Source organism: Liolophura sinensis, chromosome 7 (assembly GCF_032854445.1).
Source record: "Liolophura sinensis isolate JHLJ2023 chromosome 7, CUHK_Ljap_v2, whole genome shotgun sequence".
In the NCBI taxonomy this organism is placed as follows: Eukaryota; Metazoa; Mollusca; class Polyplacophora; order Chitonida; family Chitonidae; genus Liolophura; species Liolophura sinensis.
In genome coordinates this window covers 28,124,735-28,149,170 of record NC_088301.1, presented here as the reverse complement: position 1 = coordinate 28,149,170, position 24,436 = coordinate 28,124,735, and the positions used below count along the sequence as shown (strand labels likewise).

Genomic DNA, 24,436 nt, shown 5'->3' with positions numbered 1-24,436 from the left:
AGTACTTCATTCCTGACGGCTGCACCCACTCGACAAAATTTCACTCGACTGATAAACTTACATGAAATTGCTTGTCCTTGGTATCGTGTTCCGAATAAGTCTGACACTGGTCCAAGACAACCTGCAGAGAGATTAACAAAAATGATTTCATTTGTTTAATTTATTTCCAAAATCTACACACAGCCACAAAGAAGTCATGTGACAAAGCCTTTTGCTAAAATAAGCAAAGGTTTGTATTGTGACGCTAAGCTGATTTACTTAAAGGTTAAAAAAAGTGTTTCAAGTTTTGTCTTCTGAATGTACATAAATGCAAACCACTTGGTTTCAGATATTATAAGAGCCATCTTGGTTTTTAAATGCTAATGAGCAAAGAATATGCGATAACGGACACTGCAGAAATCAAGCTACCGATGAACTAGTGAGAGACGGATTTTGTTGTACAAAATTTAATCATGATTATTTTAACTACGAAGGAGCCACAGTTTGCATGAGTGGAGGAAAACGGGATTATCTGGGATAAAACTCCGAACATCTACAAACAAATAAGCAGCGTCATGACATGAAGCCTGACCATCAAGTGGATCTTTTATATATCTTTTCTGGGGAAAACATCAGAGAATCCTTTCAAAGAGGAAACTGAGCTGGATTCGATTTTTTTATTTCTTCTTTTAGCCATACTCAGTATTTCACTTATACGACGGTAGCAACCATTATGGTGGGAGGGAACCAGGCAGACTGGTGGAAAGCCACGACCATCTGCAGGTTTCTGGCAGACAGACCTGGATTTGAATACATTGTTAAATCGATGGGGGTAAATAGAATAGACTTAGAGCAATGCGACTAAAACCAGAACAGCGGAGAGATGGTGAAAGTTTGCAAACTGTCACAGGTAACCGATGAAATCCGGCAGCTTGTAAATTTTTCTCAGCTAGGGGTTTTTTTTTGTCAACTGATCATGTAAATGTTTAAATAGTAGCAAATTTACGCCGAAGTGCGCAAACAGAATTCCAGATGAAAATGCAATGAAAGTAATTTATTAGACGTCACTGGTCTAGAATTAATCATACTGTTTTGTTGTCATCACTTTTAACAATGACGTGAAAAGCATGCAAAGTGACCATGTAATAGCCTTACTACATACATCTTACTCACAATGGTGATTTCCGGTAGTTGCTGGATGAGTCCTATCATTGTACAAACATACTTGTTGGACCACAAACACATGACCTCACTCCATCTGTAATACAAAAAAATATGATTTTTGCATACATTCATTTGACTCAACAGTTGCAATGCAGACCATTTCTCAAATCCTACGTGATCTCTTACAACCATCTTGGTGGAATTGACCACAGAGCTATTCGAACAATCACAGATTGCTTTAGTAGCATCTGTTCCCGCAATTTTACTATTTATTCAATATTTATTTGTTTATTTGCTCTACACAGTGGTGTATGGTGTATTTATATATGCCCATCACATTTTATATCGTTTACCTCTTGAGGTATTGTTACAGGGTGCACCCAGGCTTCAATTTAAGGTGGTCACGAAAATTTATAATAAAACCATCAGATAAATATGGGTTTTGTTGCACTTGTGTAAGTCATAAGGGGATTTCGAGAACGTATCAGCACACGCGTATACGAAGGAGATTCAAAAACACATGGTCATTTATGCCTATACTTGACAGCGCAGGTTTCATCTGAGTTCTAGTTTTTTAATGTGTACTTTCATTTCCAAACTATGCTTGATTCCATGTAAAGATTCACACCAGGTAAAGATCACATTAGAAAAATTGTTCAATTTTCTATGACTGCGCAGGGTTATCTACGCTTTCTGGGTTAGTCGCATGGGGTTTTTTGCTCGCACCTAAAAAATCCCAAGCGCACTAAGTTACGCAGCTTATTTGGTTCACGTTTTTTCCTAATTTACCTTGGGTGAGTAACAACTGCTATTGCAGCTTCGTTGTGCCGGTTGTCCAAAATGAAGTCGAAAAATGTCATGTTGGCGGCGTTCCTGCTCATCTTTGTACCAAGGCTCAGTAGAAGAGTTATCGCCGACACATGTCCCTGCTGTGCCGCTAGGTGGAGCGCTGTGCCCTATAGGAAACAACGGCAATACAAGTCAAAATTGGAAATACAAGTCAAAATTGGAAACGGAATTTATAACTCCTTCCTTCCATTTTGAATGATTATCTGAGACTTGAGGGCTAGTTCTGGAGCTGTCTTGAGTAATACTTATCAAACTCACAAAAAAAAAACAAATAAGGTTATAAATTGGGAAATCAGGTCGGATTCGCTCGCAGTGGTATTCAAAGTTACATGTTGAAAGATGTCGAATTTTCGCAACCAGGCCTATTTCCTGACGTGAAAGGCGTTACAGTGGCTTATGGCAACACGTCACTAATTCCTGTCGTCGACATTTCCTTTTCACAATAAACATCTCAGACTGGGATCGAATGCCAAGCCCATAATGTAGTGACGTCGTGGATGAAGCCACTGGACTCCCCACCCACCGTAAGTTTTGATATGACTTTCTGGGTGTTCAGGCAGCTAAGAGACATGTCACAGGCATTTCCAAAATCTATCATCTTTAATTTTTGCCCATTCGTTTGTGCTTGTTCATCCAAGGGTATTAAATATCTTACCCCTTCCTTATTTTTGCAGTCGAGGAGGTTAGAATGTACGTTGAGCAGAAGCCTCATGCTATGTGTGTAGCCATTGGTGGCGGCCAGATGAAGTGGAGTGTTACCGTTGAAGTCTCTGTGAACGGCCGCACCTCTCTGCATTAGGAGGGACAGGATCTTAGCGTGTCCGTTCTCAGCGGCGATATGGAGAGCCGTCAGCCCCGTGTTGTCTGACTCATTGATAATGTTAGGACCCTGTTCGCTATCCAGCAAACGAAGGCAGGTGTTGTATCGACCGTACCTGGGAATATATTTACTTATTTATTAATTTACTAAATGCTACTACAAACGGTACTTTTTTGCTCCAAGTAAAACCCACCATAGGCAAAGGAATTACCGCACCTCTCCAAAACTTGCCTTACAAACTGAGTGACTTTCATGCATTCAGTTCCGTATTTTGTACTGTATTCTGAAAGCACACGACTTTATATATCTTTATAAGTTTCAGATTCAGATTTTATTCACTACCAATAAGGTACACATTTAATACTGAATCACAATGTGGTGGAAAAATAAACCCCATACGGCTTGAATTATCCTTGATATTGTTTACAAGGAATTATTTGATTGATCATAGCATATACTTGGTGAAATTGATACGAAAACTTTTTTGTGTAAGTACCTATCTATGTAATCAACACGTGATCAAAACAAAGAACATGAAAAGCGCGTTTTCAGCGTGAAACTACACCTTAGGTAAATATTTAAAAGTGGACATTGATGATGTTTGTTTAAGATTTATGGGTAGCTTGTTCAATACACGAAGACATTTAAGCTTTGGATAATGTAAAGACGTTCTATAGAAAGGACCGGCCCCGATAGCACAGTTGGTGGAGCGTCCGCTTCGGAAGCGGTAGATTCTGGGTCGAGTCACACCTAAGACTTTAAAAGAGGAGATGGCCTTGGTAAGGCGTCTCAGTGAAGCAGCACTAGATAAAAGAGCGGTGGAAATCCGCCCTGCAACAAGGCGGCATATTACATGCACTTTAAGGATTCCTTCGTCGTCATATGACATATAAACCCCAAGCATTCGCTCAATCACTCACTCTATAGAAAGGTCTGCACAAATTTCACGCGGCATCTCTTGTCTGAAAACAATGCCCATTTGGAACATTCTTGTAATATCATTTAAAGGATCCTAGTAATTCGCAATGTTTATACATCAATTTGTGGCACATTTGCAAGCATAGAAAATCATTTACCCGAGCAAAGGCATCTGTTCAGGTCACACACATGAACTGTGGTATCGACCACAAAACTGTAACGACAGGATAGCCCTTTTATGAAGCGTAACAACAGACCTCAAATGGGTGGAGAAAGTATTTCCCAAAAACATGTTACGACATAACCTACATCTTCAAACTAACGCACCGTTTAATATACAACAGCAGATCAATTATGTGGTTTGATATTGGCTGATATTGGTACTGATCTGATCTATCCAGTTTAACTGATCATTAATGAGCGCTCAAGGAACTTCAGACTGCTTATATGCTCAATTTCAATGTTATTTATAGTAAGTTTCGGTAAAATGATATTTCTGTTATTCTGAATGGTTTTGTAAACAAAAATTTGGTCTTACTTTCATTAAGTGAGAACTTCTTTGCAAATAACCAAATACACGATTTGTTAAATTCCTTGGTAACAGTCGTCATAAGTTTGATATAATCATCGTCAGATAGCATAACACTAGAGTCATCAGCAAATCCGTGGCTCAGTCGGTTAGCGTGCTAGCGCAGCGTAATGACCCAGAAGCCTCTCACCAATGCGGTTGCTGTGAGTTCAAGTCCAGCTCATGCTGGCTTCCTCTCCGGTCGTAAGTGGGAAGGTCTGCCAGCAACCTGCGGATGGTCGTGGGTTTCCAACGGGCACTGCCCAGTTTCCTCCCACCATAATGCTGGCCGCCGTCGTATAAGTGAAATATTCTTGAGTACGGCGTAAAACACCAATCAAATAAATAAATAAATGTAACAACGCGGTAATATTCATTAAGTCATTGAATAATAGAGCTGGCCCAAGTACTGATCTCTGGGGACGCCACATGAAATATCTTTAAAAGAAGATTTTGTATCATTATACTGTACACATTGCCGTCTCCCAGTCAAATAATTTTTAAACCATGCACTGGCAAATTCATAGTGCTCCAGTTTTCTGCACAAGATGTGGTTGACCGTGTCAAATGCCTTGGAATGATCCAGAAAGCATGATATATTGAACTGTTTGTCCTGTTTGGCTTTTACATATTTTTCTACCCGTGATAATACAGCCAAAGAAGTCGAATGATTCGATCAAAAATTAAACTCATGTTTTCATTTTTGTCCATAAAAACACGAGAGAATGGAAATGGGCCGATAGTTTTCAATTTGAGATATACTGTCAGATTTAAATATTGGCGTTAACTTTGCATATTTCAGTTCAGTTGGTACAACTCTAGTAGCAACTGATAAGTTAATGAAGTGGCAAATTAGTCGAGTTATACAGTCAGCCGCTGAATTTCCGAACCACATATTATGTTAATTATTTCCTTTGAAGAAGTTGGACGAGAGAAAAGGGTATCTGAACATGCATTGTGCATATAACCAATCTAGCCGATGCCAGGCGGTGGTGAGTAAGGGAAGTGAGTGCTTGGGGTTTAACGTCGTACTCATCAATTTTTCAGTCATATGACGACGAAGGAATCCTTAGAGTGCATGTAATGTGCCTCCTTGTTGCGGATTTCCACCGCTCTTTTATCTAGTGCTGCTTCACTGAGACGCCTTACCGAAGGCAAATAATCCGCCCCGCTCGAGCCATTATACTCATACGGGTCAACCAGTCGTTGCACTATCCCCTTCAAGTCTTAGGTGTGACTCGAACGAGGATTGACCCTGGACCTACCTCTCCCGAAGTGGACGCTCTACCAAATGTGCTATCGGGCCCGGTTCTGGGCGGTGGTATTTTCAAAGCTAGATCGCTGACATGTGATCTGAAATATTCATTAAATTTTCTGCTATTTTGACACTATCAGTTAATTTTTCTCCAGTGATCATAAATGTTGATGAGAGCTTATTATGTCCCTTTCGATTTGTAATCTAAGATGAGTGAAATAACCATGTGCTTCTTTATACATATGAATTTTGTTTTCAAGTGTGTGTTTTTTTTATCGATAAAAATAAACTTGAATGCAATAAATGAGGCATTCACTCCCTTCCAAAAGATTGTTAAATTAGCAAACGGCCATTCCTTTCTGCACAGTAAGAGAAAACAACATTTTATGTTACCTGGCAGCGAAATGAAAAGGAGATTGACGCTCGTTGTTTTTCGGATTCAACATGGCGCCTAGACTGATGAGATCTTCAATGGCTGAGAGGTAACCTTCTTTGGAAGCGTAATGGAGTGGTGTACATCCTAAATCGTCCTTCTCATTCAGTAAATTCTTCACATTCTGCTTCAAACGAATGCAAATACAAGTCGTTAATACACGTAATTCAGCTTGGTCATAAAATTCGAGGAAGCAATTATGCAAGTAACCAAACGGCACCATACCAAGTCATGGATTAACCAAGCGATCTTGTCATATTTGGGAATCCACTTCAATCGTGACTGCTCAGGTGGCCTAATGGTTAAAACGCCCGCCTCCAAGTCGGGGGACCTGAGATCGGGTCTTACCAAAGACTTTAAGAATGGCATTCATTGCTGCCTCACTTTATCCTCAACACTGAGGGGTTAGAGCAAGGGAAAATGACTAGTTGGTCCTGTATGTTAGCATGATGTGAGTGGTTCAGGTGTCATGTCTATTGTTTTTGACATCATACCTCAGTGGCAGCAGCACTATGTCGCCTTGCCACAAGAAGATAACTATATGTACACACACCTAATGACTCCTCGTCGTCCTATGACTGAAAAAAATCTTAAGTACGTCGTAAACCCAATGTATACACACATACTGTACTGCAAACAAGGGAACCATCAAAAACTTAACACAGGTTCTTGTTGCCTTAGCTCTGGGATCAGTTGCCCATGATATCAGCTCAGCTTCCACATTAACCTCCCGGAATCATTAGATTCCCTCACCTGGAACTCGGCAGTGTCGCTGTGCTGTCCCCGAAGTGACAAAGTTGCATCCGACGAAATCGGTTTCCAGTGACTTTGATTCAATTTTGAATTCATATCACTTCATAAAAACCATAATATCGCAATTAACACAAATGTAACTGATGCAATCGCTTAGACAATATCAGAACTTCATATATCCCCAGTTGTGGAATCACGTGAACACGTCACGAGGACTCGGGTGCTCTTCCAAAACTTAAGATCATCTTTTTTTCACAATAGTTCCTTGTAGTTCCTAGCGTTCATTATTAGAACACAATTTGAAATTCACGCAAAGCTGTCTATCGTCCTTTTAATGGTGTACATATTATTGGTTTCACTCTATTGGCTTGCTGTCATTGTATTAGGGACATCTGTGTTAATTGTGAAGTTATGGTCATGATTATTCGCGCAAATAGGTTGTATGAATTCCTGTAGATTTAAAGGAACCTGTTATTGTAGGGTACAGCTTTGGCATGTTGAGGACAGGACACTTACAAAGACCAGGAGTTTCAGGTAAGTAACTGGGAGAGGACAGGTCTGTATTTCTGTAAAGCTATCAGCCAGGAAGAACAGGACAGATCTCAGTTCTGTGGTCACCTATGTGCCAGTTCCCTTGCTTCTTAGTCACAATGTAACTGTACAACTGCTAAGAGTTAAGTCATCTAAGAATTTGATCATTTATCGTTCTTCGCCGTTCACGATGTTTTTCTCTTCTCTTGCAAATATCGAAAGCTTACAATAGAATAGCTTTAGAGGTATTGCGATAATCGTCAGACTAACATTATTTTTATCAGTAAGTCTTGCGTGAATGATTTACCATAATTTTGCCCATAGTGGACAAAACTCAACTTGAGCTGTATCTTGTCACGATAAAGCCATGTACCAAGTACTCGTCAGTGCCTCTAGGAGACTGTATTCTATTTCTTTTATCGAGTCGCCTATATTCAGCTGTCTGTAAAATCAGTCATATTAACTACCAAAATTGCATTTAACCAGTGACACGTAACCACACAAGCTCTACACATTGACATGTTGAACAAAGAAAACGCAGTTGGAATACTATTTCTAATTCATAAAGCTTAGTTATGACTCATTAAGCTTAGTTTCGACACCAAGAAGTCATTGACCCGGGTGACGTTATAACTATTTAAAAAGCAAGTTGCATGCTGGGAAATGAGCGTGGAGAGTAATTGGTTTTACAATGGCTGCACCAACAAGCGGAGAGAACCGACTCCACGCAGTAACAGTCTACACTACTGAATAGACTACATGGCTTTAATTTCCTAACATCCATCTCCAAATCCACACCGCCTTGAGATCATATACTACAAGAGATAACATACAATTCATTTATTAGGATTATATCACACTAAAACGTGTAAACAATTTCAATTATGGCAGTGTCATTAACAGGGTATACAGTTTGTCGATAACACATTGAACCCGAGGCAATGGGTTCGTGAAATCGAAATCGAGCTTATGGACTTTTAACATTATGAATTAGAAAAAGTGTTGCTAAGTTCATTTTCCTTCCAATGGCTTCCAACATGTCCGTGTGTAGAGGTTGGGTTGCTACATGTCACTGACTAAAGGCAATTTTGGTAGCGAGTATGGCTGATTTTGCAGAGAGCTAATAGGCGACTCGCTAAATGAAATGAACTATAATAAACAATTCGTCAATAAATTTAGCTGACTACTAGCCTCTATCAGACATATACTTACTATGATAAGGTCATACCCGAACTGGTGAAGTCTGCCGCCACTTTTAATGGCATGATGCAGGAAGTTTCTACTCTGCTCATCTTTGAGGTGTACCTGAGCGCCTCTCTGTATAAGGTAGCGCACGGTGTTCCAGCCACTTTTGGCCGCTGCTGTCATAAGCGGGGTTCTGTGAAGGTTATCCTCACAGTTGATATCAGCACCCTGTAGAGGGAGACAACCATGAAACATATCTGTGTAGCGATCGTAGGTAATTAGCAATGTTCTTCTAAGGGACATAACTCTTAGGTGTTACACCGGAAGGGAATCCCCAACATGTGCATTCACACTGTGCAAAACGATCGCTCTGATTGGTTGATCGGGAGGATGAGACTGGTTGTCCGCCAACTTCCATTGAACGTTCTATGCCACTTTAAATAATTTGTCTCGTCTCGTCTGTGTTAGCCTACTGGTAAGATTCAGAGGCCATCTGCCGCTCGGAAATACGCCATTTAGTTCTCGTTGTGTTGTAGTTCCTAGCTGATCTATAAAAACTGATATAATGCGGGTAGCATAGTTCGTAAATCTAAAAGTGCATGTTCGCTTACTGTTTAGCAAGGTGTTGTTGTTGTTGTTCCAAGCCCAAGAGCGTTAGATCCTTGCTAGAATTAGTCTGAGGTATAATGGTACACTAGTATGGCAGATTTCATAGTTTTTGAGGCATTTGTATTTATGATACAAGTAACCCTAAGAGCTAAGAGTATTTACGTGTGTAACAAAGTAACTTAATTCAGTCAGTGTTCGAACGGGTGTACATAAACACGGCTGCCCGCCATCTTCCAGTAAAAGTTCTATGCCATCTAAATAATTTGTCTCGTCTCGTCTGTGTGTTAGTCCTACATTGCGCCAGACCATAGGAAGGGCAACAGTTTGGCGAGCTTGCCAGGATAAGACGAATGTGTGCCAGTCAGCGGTAGTGGGGCACTCGGTCTCCATGGGTTCTGTGGAGACCGAGTTCGAGATTAAGGGTTTATTGTACCAACAGGCCCCAGAAAAACTACTTGATTCCATCAATAAGCTGAAGATTCCTGTGAAATTAGAAGACAGTGGAAAAACTGAGTGGCTACGCGCTACCGAAAAATACATAGCCGTATGCTCTGCAGATGAGGGAGATAGACCACCACGTCTAGACTAGCTACTCAAAACTTTGAACACAGCCATGAAAGGTAGCAAACAAGTTCTCGCTGATGACAAGTCAGCTGACAGCCACAAGGTTTTCAAAAAGGACTTGAAATTCAGTGGACAAATAAATTGATCAGCTGGTATCAGTTTTGCTAATGTGATACGTCAGCTACAAGCCGCAGAACTGAAGGGGTAGAGTGAAGAAGAGATTCTTGATGCAGTCGTGACAGCAATCCACCCATCACAGCGGCTTCGAAGTTATCTCCAAGGGAAAACAGATCTGGACTTGCCTGTGTTAAGGAAATTGCTCCGACGATAGCTCGAAGAAGATTCAGCTACAGACTTGTATAAACTGTTGTGTGAAGCCTCACAAGACACCAAAGAAGGCTCCTTAGACTTAGGTCCTGGACCTGGGACAAAAAGTTGTTTTTGCGTCACGAGAAGATGATTCCGGGTTGATGTATGACCCTCTGTTAGTGCGAAGAAGGACAATGCGTTCTATCCATACTGGCCTGAGGGATGTGGCTGTCAGTCAGGACATGAAGGAGTTGTTGGAGGGAAACCCAACAGATTAAGAAATTGTTGATGCAGTTACAAAGTCCATGTCTGCGTATGAATAGAGACAAACAATAAGTGGGACAGTAAAAATCAAGAAGGCCGGAGTACACTCAGCACAGGCAGATGGACAAAAAACCGGTGATGCAGTAGACAATGTGACTGATCTTGTTCGTGACAGATTTTTGTTAAAAACAGAGGTTATGGCTATGAGAGAACTTGCCAAGCGTCAGACAAAAGGGGTTGTCAACATTGCAGAAAATCTGGTGCAGAGAAATGTAACCACTGTTTTATTTGTGCATCAGAGGAACATTTCAAGGCTGGATGTAAAGCTAGGAAGCGTGTAGGAAAGGGAAACCGTTCGGGAAACGACAACAGGTCACCACAGAGGGGAGAATGATGACCAGGAATCGATCCCCACCAGATTGTGTTTAGTGTGGCAAAATGCTGACAAAGGTGTTGCAGTGTACCGGATGTAATTCCGTCGCATACTGTTCAATAGACTGTCTGACAGTACATTGGCCAAGTCATAAACCTGTGTGTTCAGCCATTCAACCAATGGAAAAATCACGAGATTGTTTACGGCCAGAACCAACTAGCAGAACTCAAGTACAGATGATAAATTTAGTTGGCAACAGGTGTAAAATGCTGTGTACTTTAGAATGAAAAAAAGTTCTGTGGGACACTGGGGCACAGGCGTGTCTTGCCAATTCTCTGGGTTAAAGAACACTTAACTCAATGTGAAATAAAACCTATGGCAGATATCCTTGGAGACAGTAATTTAACAGTATCAGCAGCTAATGGGATCAATACCCCATTCAATGGTTGGCTCCCAATAAACTTTCGTTTAGTAGTAGACAATAGCAGTCAGAAACTTAGTGTCCCTTTCCTGGTTTCCCATGTAAAGGGTATGAGTGAGCCTATTATAGGATGTATTGTGATCAAATTCTATCTGGACAACAGTCGTAAAACTGGACTTGACTTTAAGATTAATTTGATTCAGTCAGGTTTACTCACTGTTGATAAGAGATTTATTTATTTAGTTATTCATTTTTTTATTTATGTATTTCTTCATTTATTTATTTATTTGGTCTTTAAGGCTGTACTCAAGAATATTTCACTTATACGACGGCGATCAGCATTATGGTGGGAGGAAACCGGGCAGAGCCCGGGGAAAACCCACGACCATCCGCAGGTTTGCTACAGACCTTCCCACATACGGCCGGAGAGGAAACCAGCATGAGCTGGACTTGAACAGCGACCGCATTGGTGAGAGGCTCTTGGGTAATTACGCTGCGCTAGCGCGCTAACCAACTGAGCCACGGAGGCCCCCTGTTGATAAGAGAACACTGACTGCTGTGGTTAACTTAATTAATCATAAAACAAGCACAGAATTGGGCTTTGTAACTACAGGTAGAAAAAGCTACAAAGTGTCAGCCGGAGAGACTGTTGTAATGAAATGTTTCACAAGAGCCATACTCCATGATCGTTTAGATGTAATGTTTGAGCTAAATGTGGAACAAGTGTGGCCTGAAGGTGTACAGGTTCATGGTTCATTGGTGACTGTTAACAGAGGGACCAGAGTGGCTGTTGACTTAATTGTAACAAATGGGTTAACACAAGAAGTTAGTATTAAGGTGGTTGCCATGTTGGCACATTGCATCAAATTCAAACTGTCATTCCCGTAAATGTTGTAAAGTCTGTAGAAACTTCACAGTCAGGTGTTACACATAATCATGGAAAGGCACTGTGTCATCCGCCAAATGACTTAACAGACAGTTGTCTAACAGAAGAACAGAAAGGTAAAGTCAGGCAAATGTTGTATAAAGAATCTTCCGTGTTTGCAAAGGAAAAAAATGACATTGACCTTGCCCCAGACCTGCAGTTAGACATTAAGTTAACAGATGATTCACCAGCTCAGCAGAACTACATATCCCTGCCGGTTCCTCTCTACCAGGAAGTCAAGGACTATTTAATAACGCTGATCCAGAATGAGTGGGTAAGGAAAAGTAAATCACAGTTTTCGAGTCTAATGGTTTGCGTCCGGAAAAAGGACGGCTCTCTGCGTTTTTGTATAGACTACCGGAAGCTAAATCGGAAGACTGTTCCGGCGAGACTGCCAATCCCAAGAATTCAGGATGCCTTGAACACTTTAGGCGGGAAATGCTGGTTTTCCCTACTGGATCAAGGGAAAGCCTACCATCAAGGGTTTGTAAAGGAAGAGTGTCGGTACATGACATTCATTAGTCCTTGGGGACTGTACGAATGGAATAGGATTCCCTTCGGCCTTTCTGGTGGGCCAGGCGTCTTTCAATCTTTTATGGAGGAAATCCTTAATGACCTGGGGAACAAGATCTGTATTCCCTACTTAGACGATGTACTCGTATTTCAGCGATACCCTCGACGACTACCTTCAGCACACTATACAAGTGCTTCGCCGGCTCAGGGACAGAGGAATAAAACTGAAACCAAAGAAGTGTGAGATGATATCTTGGCCACCTGGTGTCAAGGGATGACTATCGGGTGGACCCGGCTGAGAAAGAGCCTGTGTGAAAACTCAAAGACACGCCTCCACAGACGGTAGGACAGCTGAGGCAGATGTTAGGCTTCCTCGGATATTACCGGAAATACTTGGCCAACTTTTCTAGACGAGCGAAAGTGCTGTATGATCTCTTGAAAAGGAAGGATTCCCTTCAGATGTCAAAACTGTGTAAAAAGTCCAAATACGCCCTAGTAAATCCTAAACAAACTATCCAGTGGACTGCAGAACATCAAGAAACACTAGATGAACTGGTTGATGATTTGCTGTCCGAACATGTCATGGCGTACCCAGATTTTGGTAAGAAGTTCATTCTTCATGTGGATGCAGCACAGACGGGCTTAGGAGCTGTGTTATACCAAACGAGGGTCAATGGACAGTTCGCAGTTCGTTGTCGAGGACGTTAAATCCTGCAGAAGAGATGTACTACCTGCATTCGGGGAAATTAGAGTTCCTAGCCCGCAAATGGGCGAGATTCCGTGTTTACCTATATTACTCTCCTGGATTTGAGGTTTTCAGCCCATTGACTTATATCTTAACAAGTGCCAAACTGGACAGTACACGGTACAGATGGGTTGCTGAATTGTCGGACTTCGAATTCACAATAACGTATAAACCAGGTAAAACAAACTGTGATGCCGATGGGCTTTCAAGGATGCCTCTTGGTATCAATGAAGCCAGGAAACATCTCGCAGTCATCGCCCAGGATGCCTTGCAAGCTATCATTAGAGGTGCAAATACTGCAACCCGTCCGAACAATGTTCTAATCGCTTCTGTCTCTTGACCTGAACCTTGTGGCAGAGTTTAAGGTGCCCGATTGTGGTACACCTTTGCAAGGAATACCCTTGCAAGAGATTGTTAAAGCGCAGACGGGCGATGAAGACATTGGTGTTGTGATACCGCATGTCAAAACTGGTAGGTGCCCTTCATTCAATCAGGCGAAAGTACCATTACAACTGCTGAAAGAATTCAGCAAGCTGAGCTTTGACGAAAATGGGCGTGCTGGTGAGAAAGAACACGTTACCTGGAGGAACAGAACAGATTGTGCTTCCAGAGAAGTGGCGAATACGTGTTATGAAAGAACTGCACGACAATATGGGACACATGGACGCTGAACGAGTGATGTCACTGATACGAGAGCGCTTCTACTGGCCTAAGATGGCGGCTGAGGTAGAACATTACGTCAACAGTGTCTCGAGAACAAAGTGCCAAATAAAGCTACTCGAGAACCTCTCAAACCAATTGTGATGAGCTCACCATACGAACTGGTGTGCATTGACTTTGTCCATGTGGAAAAAGCTATAGGCGGGTTCAAGTACTTGTTAGTAGTTGTTGCCGTCTTATTTTTTGGGGGGATGGGAAAATCTGAAGGTCACAAAGAATTTTGTAAGTTTTATACTATTGAAAACGAGTTTGCCTCATCGATACATGTATCTACTACAAAGGCGATCAGGCTCTCCACATATTGTTGGGTACTGATGTTATAACGATGCATCATATGCCGAAGTGTGTTTGAAGCTGGGTTATTTCCCTTGTTCTGCTCTTGCTGATTGAGAGGCAAATTTCGGATAAAGCACATGTTAGAGCTGGGATTGGGGGCCCGGGTAGATCACATCACATGGGTATATTTTATTTTATAAGCGACACTCGCATTTCGGGATACGCACCACTACTCTCGCCACAACAAAGCAGCCGTAATCAAAAAAACACCCATTCGCTGACAGTGGCCATTGAAATTTCTGCTTTTCACGACCCATAAAACGGCAAGCTTTCAAAGTAATACTTTTTACTTCGTATTTTCAGTTTCTCCATTGTTTTCACTATAAGTTACTGTGAATGGGGACACGGTTTCCAATGCAGAATTTCAATGAAACAGATATTAAGTGTAGCAAGCATGCTGCCGCTAGGTTACAACATAGGCTGTTGAGTGAAAATTAGCACCCAGCTCCCGTGTAGTGCGAGATCCGGCGACATTTCTGTTTTAAAAAAAAAATGGCGGTCTTCTGAAATGCGAAAGTGACCGATTGCAATTTTTGTGTAACATTGATAATGTATCGGAAACGCCTGATTAGCACCTTAATAAGGAGTAGCGGTTCATAATGTGCAGAATGTGTTGATTTGTATGCATTGGTTGTAAACTGGTAGAGTATTGGTGCGCATGTGTAATGACGGGTACCACAAACAGGATATGTGTAAATTTAGCTGTGTTGTTTATAAATCTACACAAACACCAAACGAATAGAAAAACAGGTTGTGGTACGTTGAATTTATGGTCCTTTTTTCTGATATTTTAATGTAAAAAAAAAGCCGTATTTTTTTCTTGGTATGTTTCTTGCAGCTAAGCGCCACATATAAAATGGTTGCGGGGGAGGGGGGGGCTATCACGAGGGAACTGTGATGGTGAGTGAGCGATAGGAACATGTTTCCACGGGGCAAGGTAAAATTGTGCTACATACGTGTTTTGTTTTATGCGCACCCGGCCGCTTTGTTTACATCTATATGCTAGTAAAATGTTTTTATTCTGTACAGTGTGTATCGATTAATTATGAAGTAGTTTACCCACATCATGGAGATAAAATAGGAGGTACAACTATAAGGTTTCAAAGTGTCAGTGTACGTTACCGAAACCGCGGTATCTCTTGTCATAGGAGATTAGAGTTGTCTGGCTTGGTCAGGCCTATGCGCAAGTGCTCTCGCGAGGCTGCCACAGGCGAACAGCCAGGACACGTGTTTTGATAAAGACTTAAGTCAAGCTTGTGGACATTTGCCGACAACACCTGTAAGCTTGTCTACTTTTGTTTGTGTGTGTGGGGATGGGGGGGTTGTTGTTGTTGTTGAAATTAAAATAAATAAATGTTTTGAACACTGACGCCTTAGTATACTGGCGAATAAGCAGACATAGAAGACGAAAAAAGGACTGACTGGCGTCTTCACCTTGCAATCATACGAACAAAGCAGAAAATACACCTATATGTGTAATATTAAAGTTTCTATTTTACAGCTGTTGATGGGTCTTTAATTAGTGTCCTTTATGCCTTTATAACCTTTATGCATTAAGAAACAAAATCAAGAAGGAATTATGGGGTCTATATGGTTACAAATGTTGATCTACAGTTATTGATTTTAATGGATTTATCAGCTAATTTTATAACATCCGGTTGGGCCGTATATCTTGTAATATACATGTCTGTACTCGATGCATTCCTACCGGTTTATCTAGTTCGGTCTGGAACAAACTCGAGGCACTGGTCGTTATTTTATTTATTGTGATCCATTGTGAAGATTTGTATTCAACACTGGGATAAACAGACATCGATCGCAGATGGAAGTGGGATGGGCCCCGACAACACCATTGAGATGTCAAGGTCTAAGAAATTCAGTAAGTCACGCTGATATTTTGCCTTGTTGGCTGGATTTTTCCGCATAGCATTCATTTTACCACAAATACAACAGTATTCGGACAGCTTTTCTGCGTGAATATCCATTTTACAGGGTCTCGATCCCCCCAAAAAATGGAGACCTAATGCTTCGCGTTCTTCATTTGTATTTATGTAAGGTCTTGGTGTCATTTGTCCACAGGAAAATGAAAGCAAATAATCTGCTACTGTACATAAATGGGTACATGAGAAATTAGCTTCCCGTAGAGGGGTTAAACTGTTGGAGTCTATATATAAAGACGTATATGTTGGCGATAATTAATCCTTAATGATTTCATTAGGTCTAGGGGAGATCAGCCCGGGTAATGCCAGAAGCGGGATAAGTCCGGACCGTTGCAAACATTTATAATTCTGTGCATTAGGTAATTACTTATTAACGTCACCCATGCAGCCGCAACAGGCCACATGTATATAACAAGCACGCAACAATTGCATTTCCCCTATTATCAACGTGTAAATTTAAACCTCGGAAATAACAAGTACAGAGGTCTTTAAAGATGACAGCGCGCCAGGAGGAGTTTCCTTCAAGCAATGTTGTGACTTTTGTTAGACCGCGCCCTTACTACATTTGAACGGCTTTACACAATGTGTAGGCCTATAAACTTAATTGGCCGGTATATTCACCTTGGATAGCCTCGAGCTCTTGTGCGCATGCCCTGAGAGGAAAATATGGCAGAAGTAGCTCTTGCATTACTTCCAAAAACTCGAAATTTGAGCTTCATTTTGCTCCTCTGGTTGGCGTAATCTTTTTTGGAAACATCGGAAAGTACATCAGTACTCTGTCAAAGACAGGCAATAGTCTGATTTCCTCAGTTTTTCTAATGTTAATCAAATGGGCCTTTATTGGTTTTTTCTCTAAAATTTCTCTGAAAATATGTTTCGGATCTCCAGTTCACTTAAGCAGTTAATAACTTGATATGTTATTTACGTTCACACGCAATTTTATTTTTTTAATTTGTTCGCGGTTCATACGTTTCAGAAAGTCATTTCTTTCTTCGTTTTCAAAATCTCCGGATTTGAAGTTCCAAAGTGCTTTTGGAAGTGTTGATAAACAGATGAACATGGTAAGGGTTGAATGCGCATGTGCTTGTGTCACGTGGACTACATCTGAAAAGGGTCTCCTCCTTAATTGACCTTCCTCATTCAGGGAAGCATAATTGAATTGACGTACGTAACGAAGTAGATAGTTACACGTAAAGGACATCCTAGTCTTTACTATAGCCAACAAGGATAATACGCTATTTTATGCCAAATTGATGAATATATATTATTAGCTTTTGCACAATGGATGTATATTTTTGCACATATGTATTACACTAAATTCTGCAGTAATACATCGCACATACCTCTAAGATGTAAGTGTATTGGGTTACTACTTAGTAGTGACAGTCCCATGGGACCTCCAAAGCTATCCAAACGGTATTATGGGCAACAATGCAATACTATCCAGATCTATGTCCAAGGATTACTGTATAGATGCCTATGAACCTAGGTGAATTTGGCACTATTGATCTATGACTTACATCATGGTTGTTTTATTAGTTTAGCGTGACATGTATTATTTAGGGGATGAAAAAGAACCTCGATTGTTCCATTAAATATTTGGATAGCTTAAATCTCATGTGACTTTCATAATACATTACATATTCATATGTCACGTGCTTGGCATCCAAATTGTATGAGATTATTCATAGAAAGCATTAATGAAAAGGCGATTAACTTTCGCCGTCAATGTTTCCTTGTCAGTCAACAGCATATGGTACAAACTTTTTGTCAAAGGAGACAGGAGTAACATTTTTTGGTATCTCAAAACATCGGGTTCATTTTTTCACACTACGAACCGGAAGTGTCATCATCAGGAGCCAGTCTTACAAACCTGCGACAAGGCTGCGACACGTACATTTACAATGTATCATGGTGACGAATTTGTGCGTTACACGTTTCCGTGCAGCAGGCACGTGTTTGCGTCTACCTTGTAAGACGGATTCCTGAACCGTAAATGTTTAAGGGCCATTTGAACTAGTCCTAGGGGCATGGGAGTTACACAAGACTAGGTCGTTAAATTATTCCAACAGTACACAGGCTAGAGATGCATCTGATCGACTCGGGAGTGGCGTAGTTTGGACTTGAAGTACGCATGCTTCAAAATTAAGGTTAATATGATGCGTAGTGCATGACCTCAGAAGCTGAAACTGCGACAGATATGTCCTAACACTATGCAAATCTGGTTTACAATGTTTCAAATTTTGACTAACCAGATTTGTGGTGTCGGCAGCTGACGTTCACATAGAGCCCAGACTCGTCACTTACATGATCCAGCAGACATCGGACGACATTCTCGTGATTGAATATTGAGGCTTTGTGTAGTGGCGTCATCCCCAGGCTGTCTTTCATGTCTACTGCTTTACCCATAGATTTGCCACACAGTTCAAACATCAGATCCAGGATCTCCAGTGCCCCTTGGGAGGCGGCGAAGTGGACAGGCGTCAGCTTCTCCTCCTGTAGGTGCATAAGTGATATATCAGTGTATATACTGATCCACGCAACGTTTCTGTGGATAGCCCTTTACTGATGAACAAGAGTGTTAAGACCAATACATAACACATTCTACACATAGCGTCTAGTGTAGAATGACTGATACATCGACATTTTTGGTTTGACTAATTCAACTTGAGTCATTAATTTGCTGTGTAATTGTCTTGTGGGGAAGGGTAATTGAGTTCGTGAATGATTCCTCACCGTATTATTAGATTCCGTATGTTTTATTACATCCCTGACAAGACTTAGCTGAAAGCTGGTAGGGTTGCTTGGTAGGGTTTGGTTAATCGATGGATGATTAACTGACCGTTTGAAACTTTTATCGCAATTTTATACTGGAGCAGCTAACTTCTATTTGGGGGTGTATTTTCTTTGAAAGAGCATGATGTGAAAGCCCTATCTAATGATATATGAAAAAGTGTTTTTACAATTTTTCTCCAAATGAAATAAACACATATGCTCCAATTAAAAAGTGGCCTTTATGATCCATATCGGCAGCGTTATGATTCAGTACATCACACAGACGTTCTTTCCTGGTTTTCTGATGACCAATAAGCATTTCATTTCCCATACATATATAGTACCGTCAATATGATAACATAACCAACCTCAGAAATAAAACATTGGACATTTAGTATTTAATTAGGTTCCCTCTCACTCCAAATGTAAATAAAACCCGGTCTCCTGGTGTAGTTTTCTGTAGCCTAACATATTGTAAATTCAAAAAGAAAACAGAGAATATAACCGCTTATTGTCCTTGTAGGCTTTCTGTGTTTAAATGCATGTGTTTTGTAAAGATGACACACCTGTTGTGCCTGTGCAGATGCTCCAGCCTGGAGACAAACCCGGACAGCCTACAATCAAAATGAACGCTATTTAATCAAATAATCATTACATTCAAGTTGACATACAACAGCTCAAATGAAAACAAATATCGTAAACTTATACCATTGCCCAACACACGACAAGAAATTTTGAAATTATTCACTTTGGAAGATATACGACTTCAAAACTTTTATAGAAATGTTATAGTTTTACTGTAAGGCAAAACTGTACTTCTTTTGGTTTTGAAAGACTCATATAATCAAAATCAAAAGTTGGTTGCTTCAAATGAAAATTCCAGACAGCAAAATTGAAAAGCGTTAAATACATTCAAGTATAAGCAGCATAGGCAATTCATATTTTTTAAACAAGGTGAAATGATCAAAACTATTGGCTGGAGGCTGCTATTATGACACATATAAAAGCCATGGGGTACTGAATATTAAGTATAAATTCTTTAACACAGGCTTAGTGTCTACTTTACCAAGGCTGAGAGCATTGCGCTGCGTGATTCATAGATTAGATATAGACACATCGTTAGGTATTCTTCTGTCTTTAAAAAGACAAAAAACAATATGATAGATTGAAAGTGATTGAAACCAAATACGATTTTCCTTTCTATCCAGTATTAGTGAATCTCAAAGCATTCGTGAATGCCAACGATCTGCGCGGCAGAAGTGAAGTTGCATGGTATGTCGCACTTACATTTACATGTAAGTTTGCTGAACGTCTCCCGTCGTCTAAACAACAAGGGGAGGTAACCCAGCCAAATATTCACGCTTCGGCCATGTTTCTAAACAAGGCAACTGGAGAGAGTCAATGGCCGAAGGGATTCCCCTGATAAAACTGAACACTCATCTGTACACTCAAAGTTACATACATGTTAATAGACATCTGGGAGTCTCGCCTTTATTTAAATGACGTTTAAATAACTGCACATTACGCAATTTAAAGATAACCAAACTCTAGAAAACACTAGGTACAAAAATTGTAATCCTGGGTAAACATGGACATATTGCTGTGTATGTGTCTTTCAGGTGTGAGAAAAGCCAGATGTCAAGACATTGTCTACATCACCAAAATTAAGGGAATTATGCTGTATGTTTCATGGGTTAGGCATTGGCACCCAGCCATGTTTATTTCTGTCTTTTCACAGAGGCAAAGAGCAGATAGCAATAGACCTCTGCAGACAATGCAAAAGTATTGAAGTGTTATGGTCTACTTTACCAAGTCTGGCTTCGGGGGAGGGAGGTGGGGGGGGGGGGGGTATTTACGATTTGACGAAAACAACCTTGAGGGTAGAACGCCTTTTTTTCTTTGTTTTTTTTTTTTTGTAGTTGTTGTTGATTTTATTTCTTTTTATTTTTTGGTTTCTTTTTTTTTTTTTCCATTAACAGGTTTATAGTTAACAATAAAAACGAGTGACGTCTTGTGAGAACACGAAGACAGGCCACGTCTTCCTAATTACGAAGCAATTAAAGCTCCAACCGGTTAATGTACGGATCAGCAGGACTCGGGAGAGAATCCGGATAATGTATTCCACCAGATATTAAAACAATGCATGTCTACTTTCAGTTTTTACACGATCGTTTCCTGATTACACTTGAAACAAAATTAATTTTACCAAAAGCCAATAAAAACAGAATTATCTGTGTACTTTTATTGTCTATTAAAATTCCCAAACAGCGGCTAAAGGAACAAAATAAAACTAATAATGGTATAACCCACTAAAACTGTGGTAGAGCCCCACCTAGCCTTATAAAAGCGATAAAATGTCACCAATAACCTCAATATCTGGGGGGAATGTAAAAATCGCAGGTCCACTCGACATTTCAAACCGTATTTAAACTTTGATTATTTTCTTCAAATCTGTTACAAGGGTTTGGGGTAAGGTAGTATCTGATTTGTCAGTGTACCCGGAAGTTTATTTGGCAAAAGCAATGGTTGGGGTAAGGTAGTATTTGATTTGTCAGTGTACCTGGAAGATTATTTAGCCAAAGCAGAGGTTTGGGGTAAGGTAGTATTTGATTTGTCAGAGTACCTGGAAGATTATTTAGCCAAAGCAGAGGTTTGGGGTAAGGTAGTATCTGATTTGTCAGTGTACCTGGCAGTTTATTTGGCAAGAGCAAGGATTTGGGGTAGGGTATTATTTGATTTGTCAGTGTACCCGACAGTTTATTTGGCAAAAGCAATGGTTTGGGGTGAGGTGATATTTGATTTGTCAGTGTACCTGACAGTTTATTTGGCAAGAGCAAGGATTTGGAGTAAGGTATTATTTGATTTGTCAGTGTGCCCGGCAGTTTATTTGGCAAAAGCAATGGTTTGGGGTAAGGTAGTATTGGGTTTGTCAGAGTACCTAGAAGTTTATTTGGCAAAATAGTGTAGAAATTATAATAAATCCGTCAAAAGAGTCTAAATACGTTACTTGAAAAAGTAACTGCATTTGATCAAGTGATCCCCACTGGTTACCTCTAGATCCCCGCTGGTTACCGCTGCATGAAGCGGATTATTCCCTTCCCGGTCCGTCAGTTTGAGGAGTTTTTCCCGAGTATAACCAGATGCTTCACCTGTGTTAATAACTAACCATTAATATACGATAACTTGTAATAATAATAATAAGAAGAATAACAATAAGAAGAAGAATAACAATAAGAAGAAGAATAACAATAAGAAGAAGAATAACAATAAGAAGAAGAAGAAGAAGAAAAGTAAGAAGAAGGATGCAACATATAAATGGGTACATAATGACAAACTGTCGTAGACGGAGCATGGGCATAGAGACGTATTTCTGTTGGAAATTTATTAAAACTTCAACGTTTTAATATTGGCAATTGCCAGTACAATTCCCAAAAGATGGCCACATTATTATTCCGTTAACATTTATTCATTTCATTGAAGACTAATTCACCCGTGCAACGTATACCACTTTTATACGTGGAGGAAACCAGACACAGTCCGAGGGAGACCACAACCCATCTTAAGACTTTTGATAAAAAAAACTAAATATAGGCATACATCACAAATGTTTCTCTGGCCACGGGATCACCTAGCCATCTGGGAATCCAGTCAAAATTTTACTCGTTAAATTTGATATGTTTCTGTCCGTTATTTTAGCTGAAATTTGTTGTAAGATAATTTACGCAGAATTTACGTCGTCAAGCAATAGTTTGACTTGTTACATCAGAAAGTTTAGAAGAGATGTGAAATTCTGACTTAAGTCTAAGATTATTTCGTGATCCAGGGTTTTACTCATCACACAAAAACGCTTGTACTTCTGTGGTTGAAGTCAGGTTGACGCGTAAGACACCACCACGCCATACCAGGTACTTGACAAATCTCCTGACTTGAACTCGCACTCGAACCACGGGGAGCTGAACCCAACCACCCAAAGCTCGGCGATAATTTTCGTATTGAAGAATAATTTCGATCGTTCCACCATTGGAGAAAGAACATATTACTGTACACGTTATCGAAAAGGTCTTAAAATAAAAAAATGTACGTTGATCCACAAGTATTTGCATTGAAGATCATGACAGCGCATGATTTCACTCACCGCGCCCTTAAGTAGCTGCACTCTCTCGACAGATATACATTAAGTCGTAACTAAGCATTTGCATTGTACTGACAGAAGTTTATCCCTATTCAAGTGTATTTGCATTATATGCCGGAAAGGTATATACCTTTCACTATGTTTGTCATCTATCCAGAAGCAACTACTTTGCTTTCACAAAAATAAGTTTTACTATTATCTATAGAAGGGTTTTTGAGATGTATCTTACCGTGATAGAAAGTACTTGCATTGTTTTGACTTACTTCACCGTGATACAAAGTACTTGCGCTGTTTTGACGGATTTTTTTTACCGTGATACAAAAGTACTTGCATTGTTTTGATGGATTTATTTTACCGTGATACAAAAGTATTTGCATTGTTTTGATTAATTTATTTACCGTGATACAGAAGTACTTGCATTGTTTTGACGGATTCATTTTAACGTAATACAAAGCCATTGCATTGTCCTGGCCAAGATGTATCTTACCGTTATCCAGAAGCACTTGCATTGTCCTGGCCAAGATGTATCTTAGCGTAATCTAGAAGCACTTGCATTGTCTTGACCAAGATGTATCTTACCGGGATCTAGAAGCACTTGTATGTTCTCGAAGAAGATGTATCTTACCGTGATCTAGAAGCACTTGCATTGTCTTCTCCAAGATGTATCTTACAGTGATATAGAAGCAACTGCATTGTCTTGACCAAGATGTATCTTACCGTGATTTAGAAGCAACTGCATTGTCTTGACCAAGATGTATCTCACCGTGATCTAGAAGCACTTGCATTGTCTTGACCAAGATGTATCTTACCGTAATCTAGAAGCACTTGCATTGTCTTGACAGAAGCATGGTATGCAGCCGTGTGAATGGGATAGAATGCGTTGTGACACTTTGTCTGCAATTTCGCTCCGTTCTCCAGCTAGAAAAAAAATCTGCAAAGTTAGTAACTCTTATGTGCACTAGACCGACCCCGATAGTACAGTTGGTAGAGCGTCAACTTCTGGAGGCGGTGGATCCAGGGTGAATCCTGGGTCGAGTTATACCTGAGACGTTAAAAGAGGAAATTGTAACTTCCTCGCTTGGTGGTCAGCATGAAGGGGATAGTGCAACAACTGGTTAACCCGTTTCAGTATAACGGCTCGGACGGCTAAATCGTCTCAGTGAAGCAGCACTAGATAAAAGAGCGGTTGGAAACCCTTCCTACAACAAGGAGGCACATTACATGCACTCTAAGAACTTCTTCGTCGTAATATGACTGAAAAATTGTTAAGTACAACGTTAAACCCCCAGCATTTACTCACTCACTATTATGCTCACTCAAATTTTCCTCAGAAACTAATTGAGAAGCATTTACCG

The 24,436-nt window shown here is 40.4% G+C and overlaps 1 protein-coding gene across 1 annotated transcript in view; it reads right to left on the bottom strand.

Annotated features, from left to right (window-relative positions):
- LOC135470808 (transient receptor potential cation channel subfamily A member 1-like) overlaps positions 1-24,436 on the bottom strand; it is a 47,587-nt gene that overhangs the window by 12,991 nt on the left and 10,160 nt on the right. The window contains exons 6-15 of the mRNA XM_064749851.1: positions 23,891-23,999; positions 22,001-22,098; positions 19,516-19,563; positions 18,482-18,670; positions 8,483-8,683; positions 5,947-6,110; positions 2,648-2,927; positions 1,933-2,099; positions 1,153-1,237; positions 62-121 (exon numbers count right to left, since the gene is read on the bottom strand). Of these exons, the coding sequence (XP_064605921.1) occupies positions 62-121; positions 1,153-1,237; positions 1,933-2,099; positions 2,648-2,927; positions 5,947-6,110; positions 8,483-8,683; positions 18,482-18,670; positions 19,516-19,563; positions 22,001-22,098; positions 23,891-23,999 (1,401 nt within the window). The remainder of the gene's footprint in view (positions 1-61; positions 122-1,152; positions 1,238-1,932; positions 2,100-2,647; positions 2,928-5,946; positions 6,111-8,482; positions 8,684-18,481; positions 18,671-19,515; positions 19,564-22,000; positions 22,099-23,890; positions 24,000-24,436) is intronic.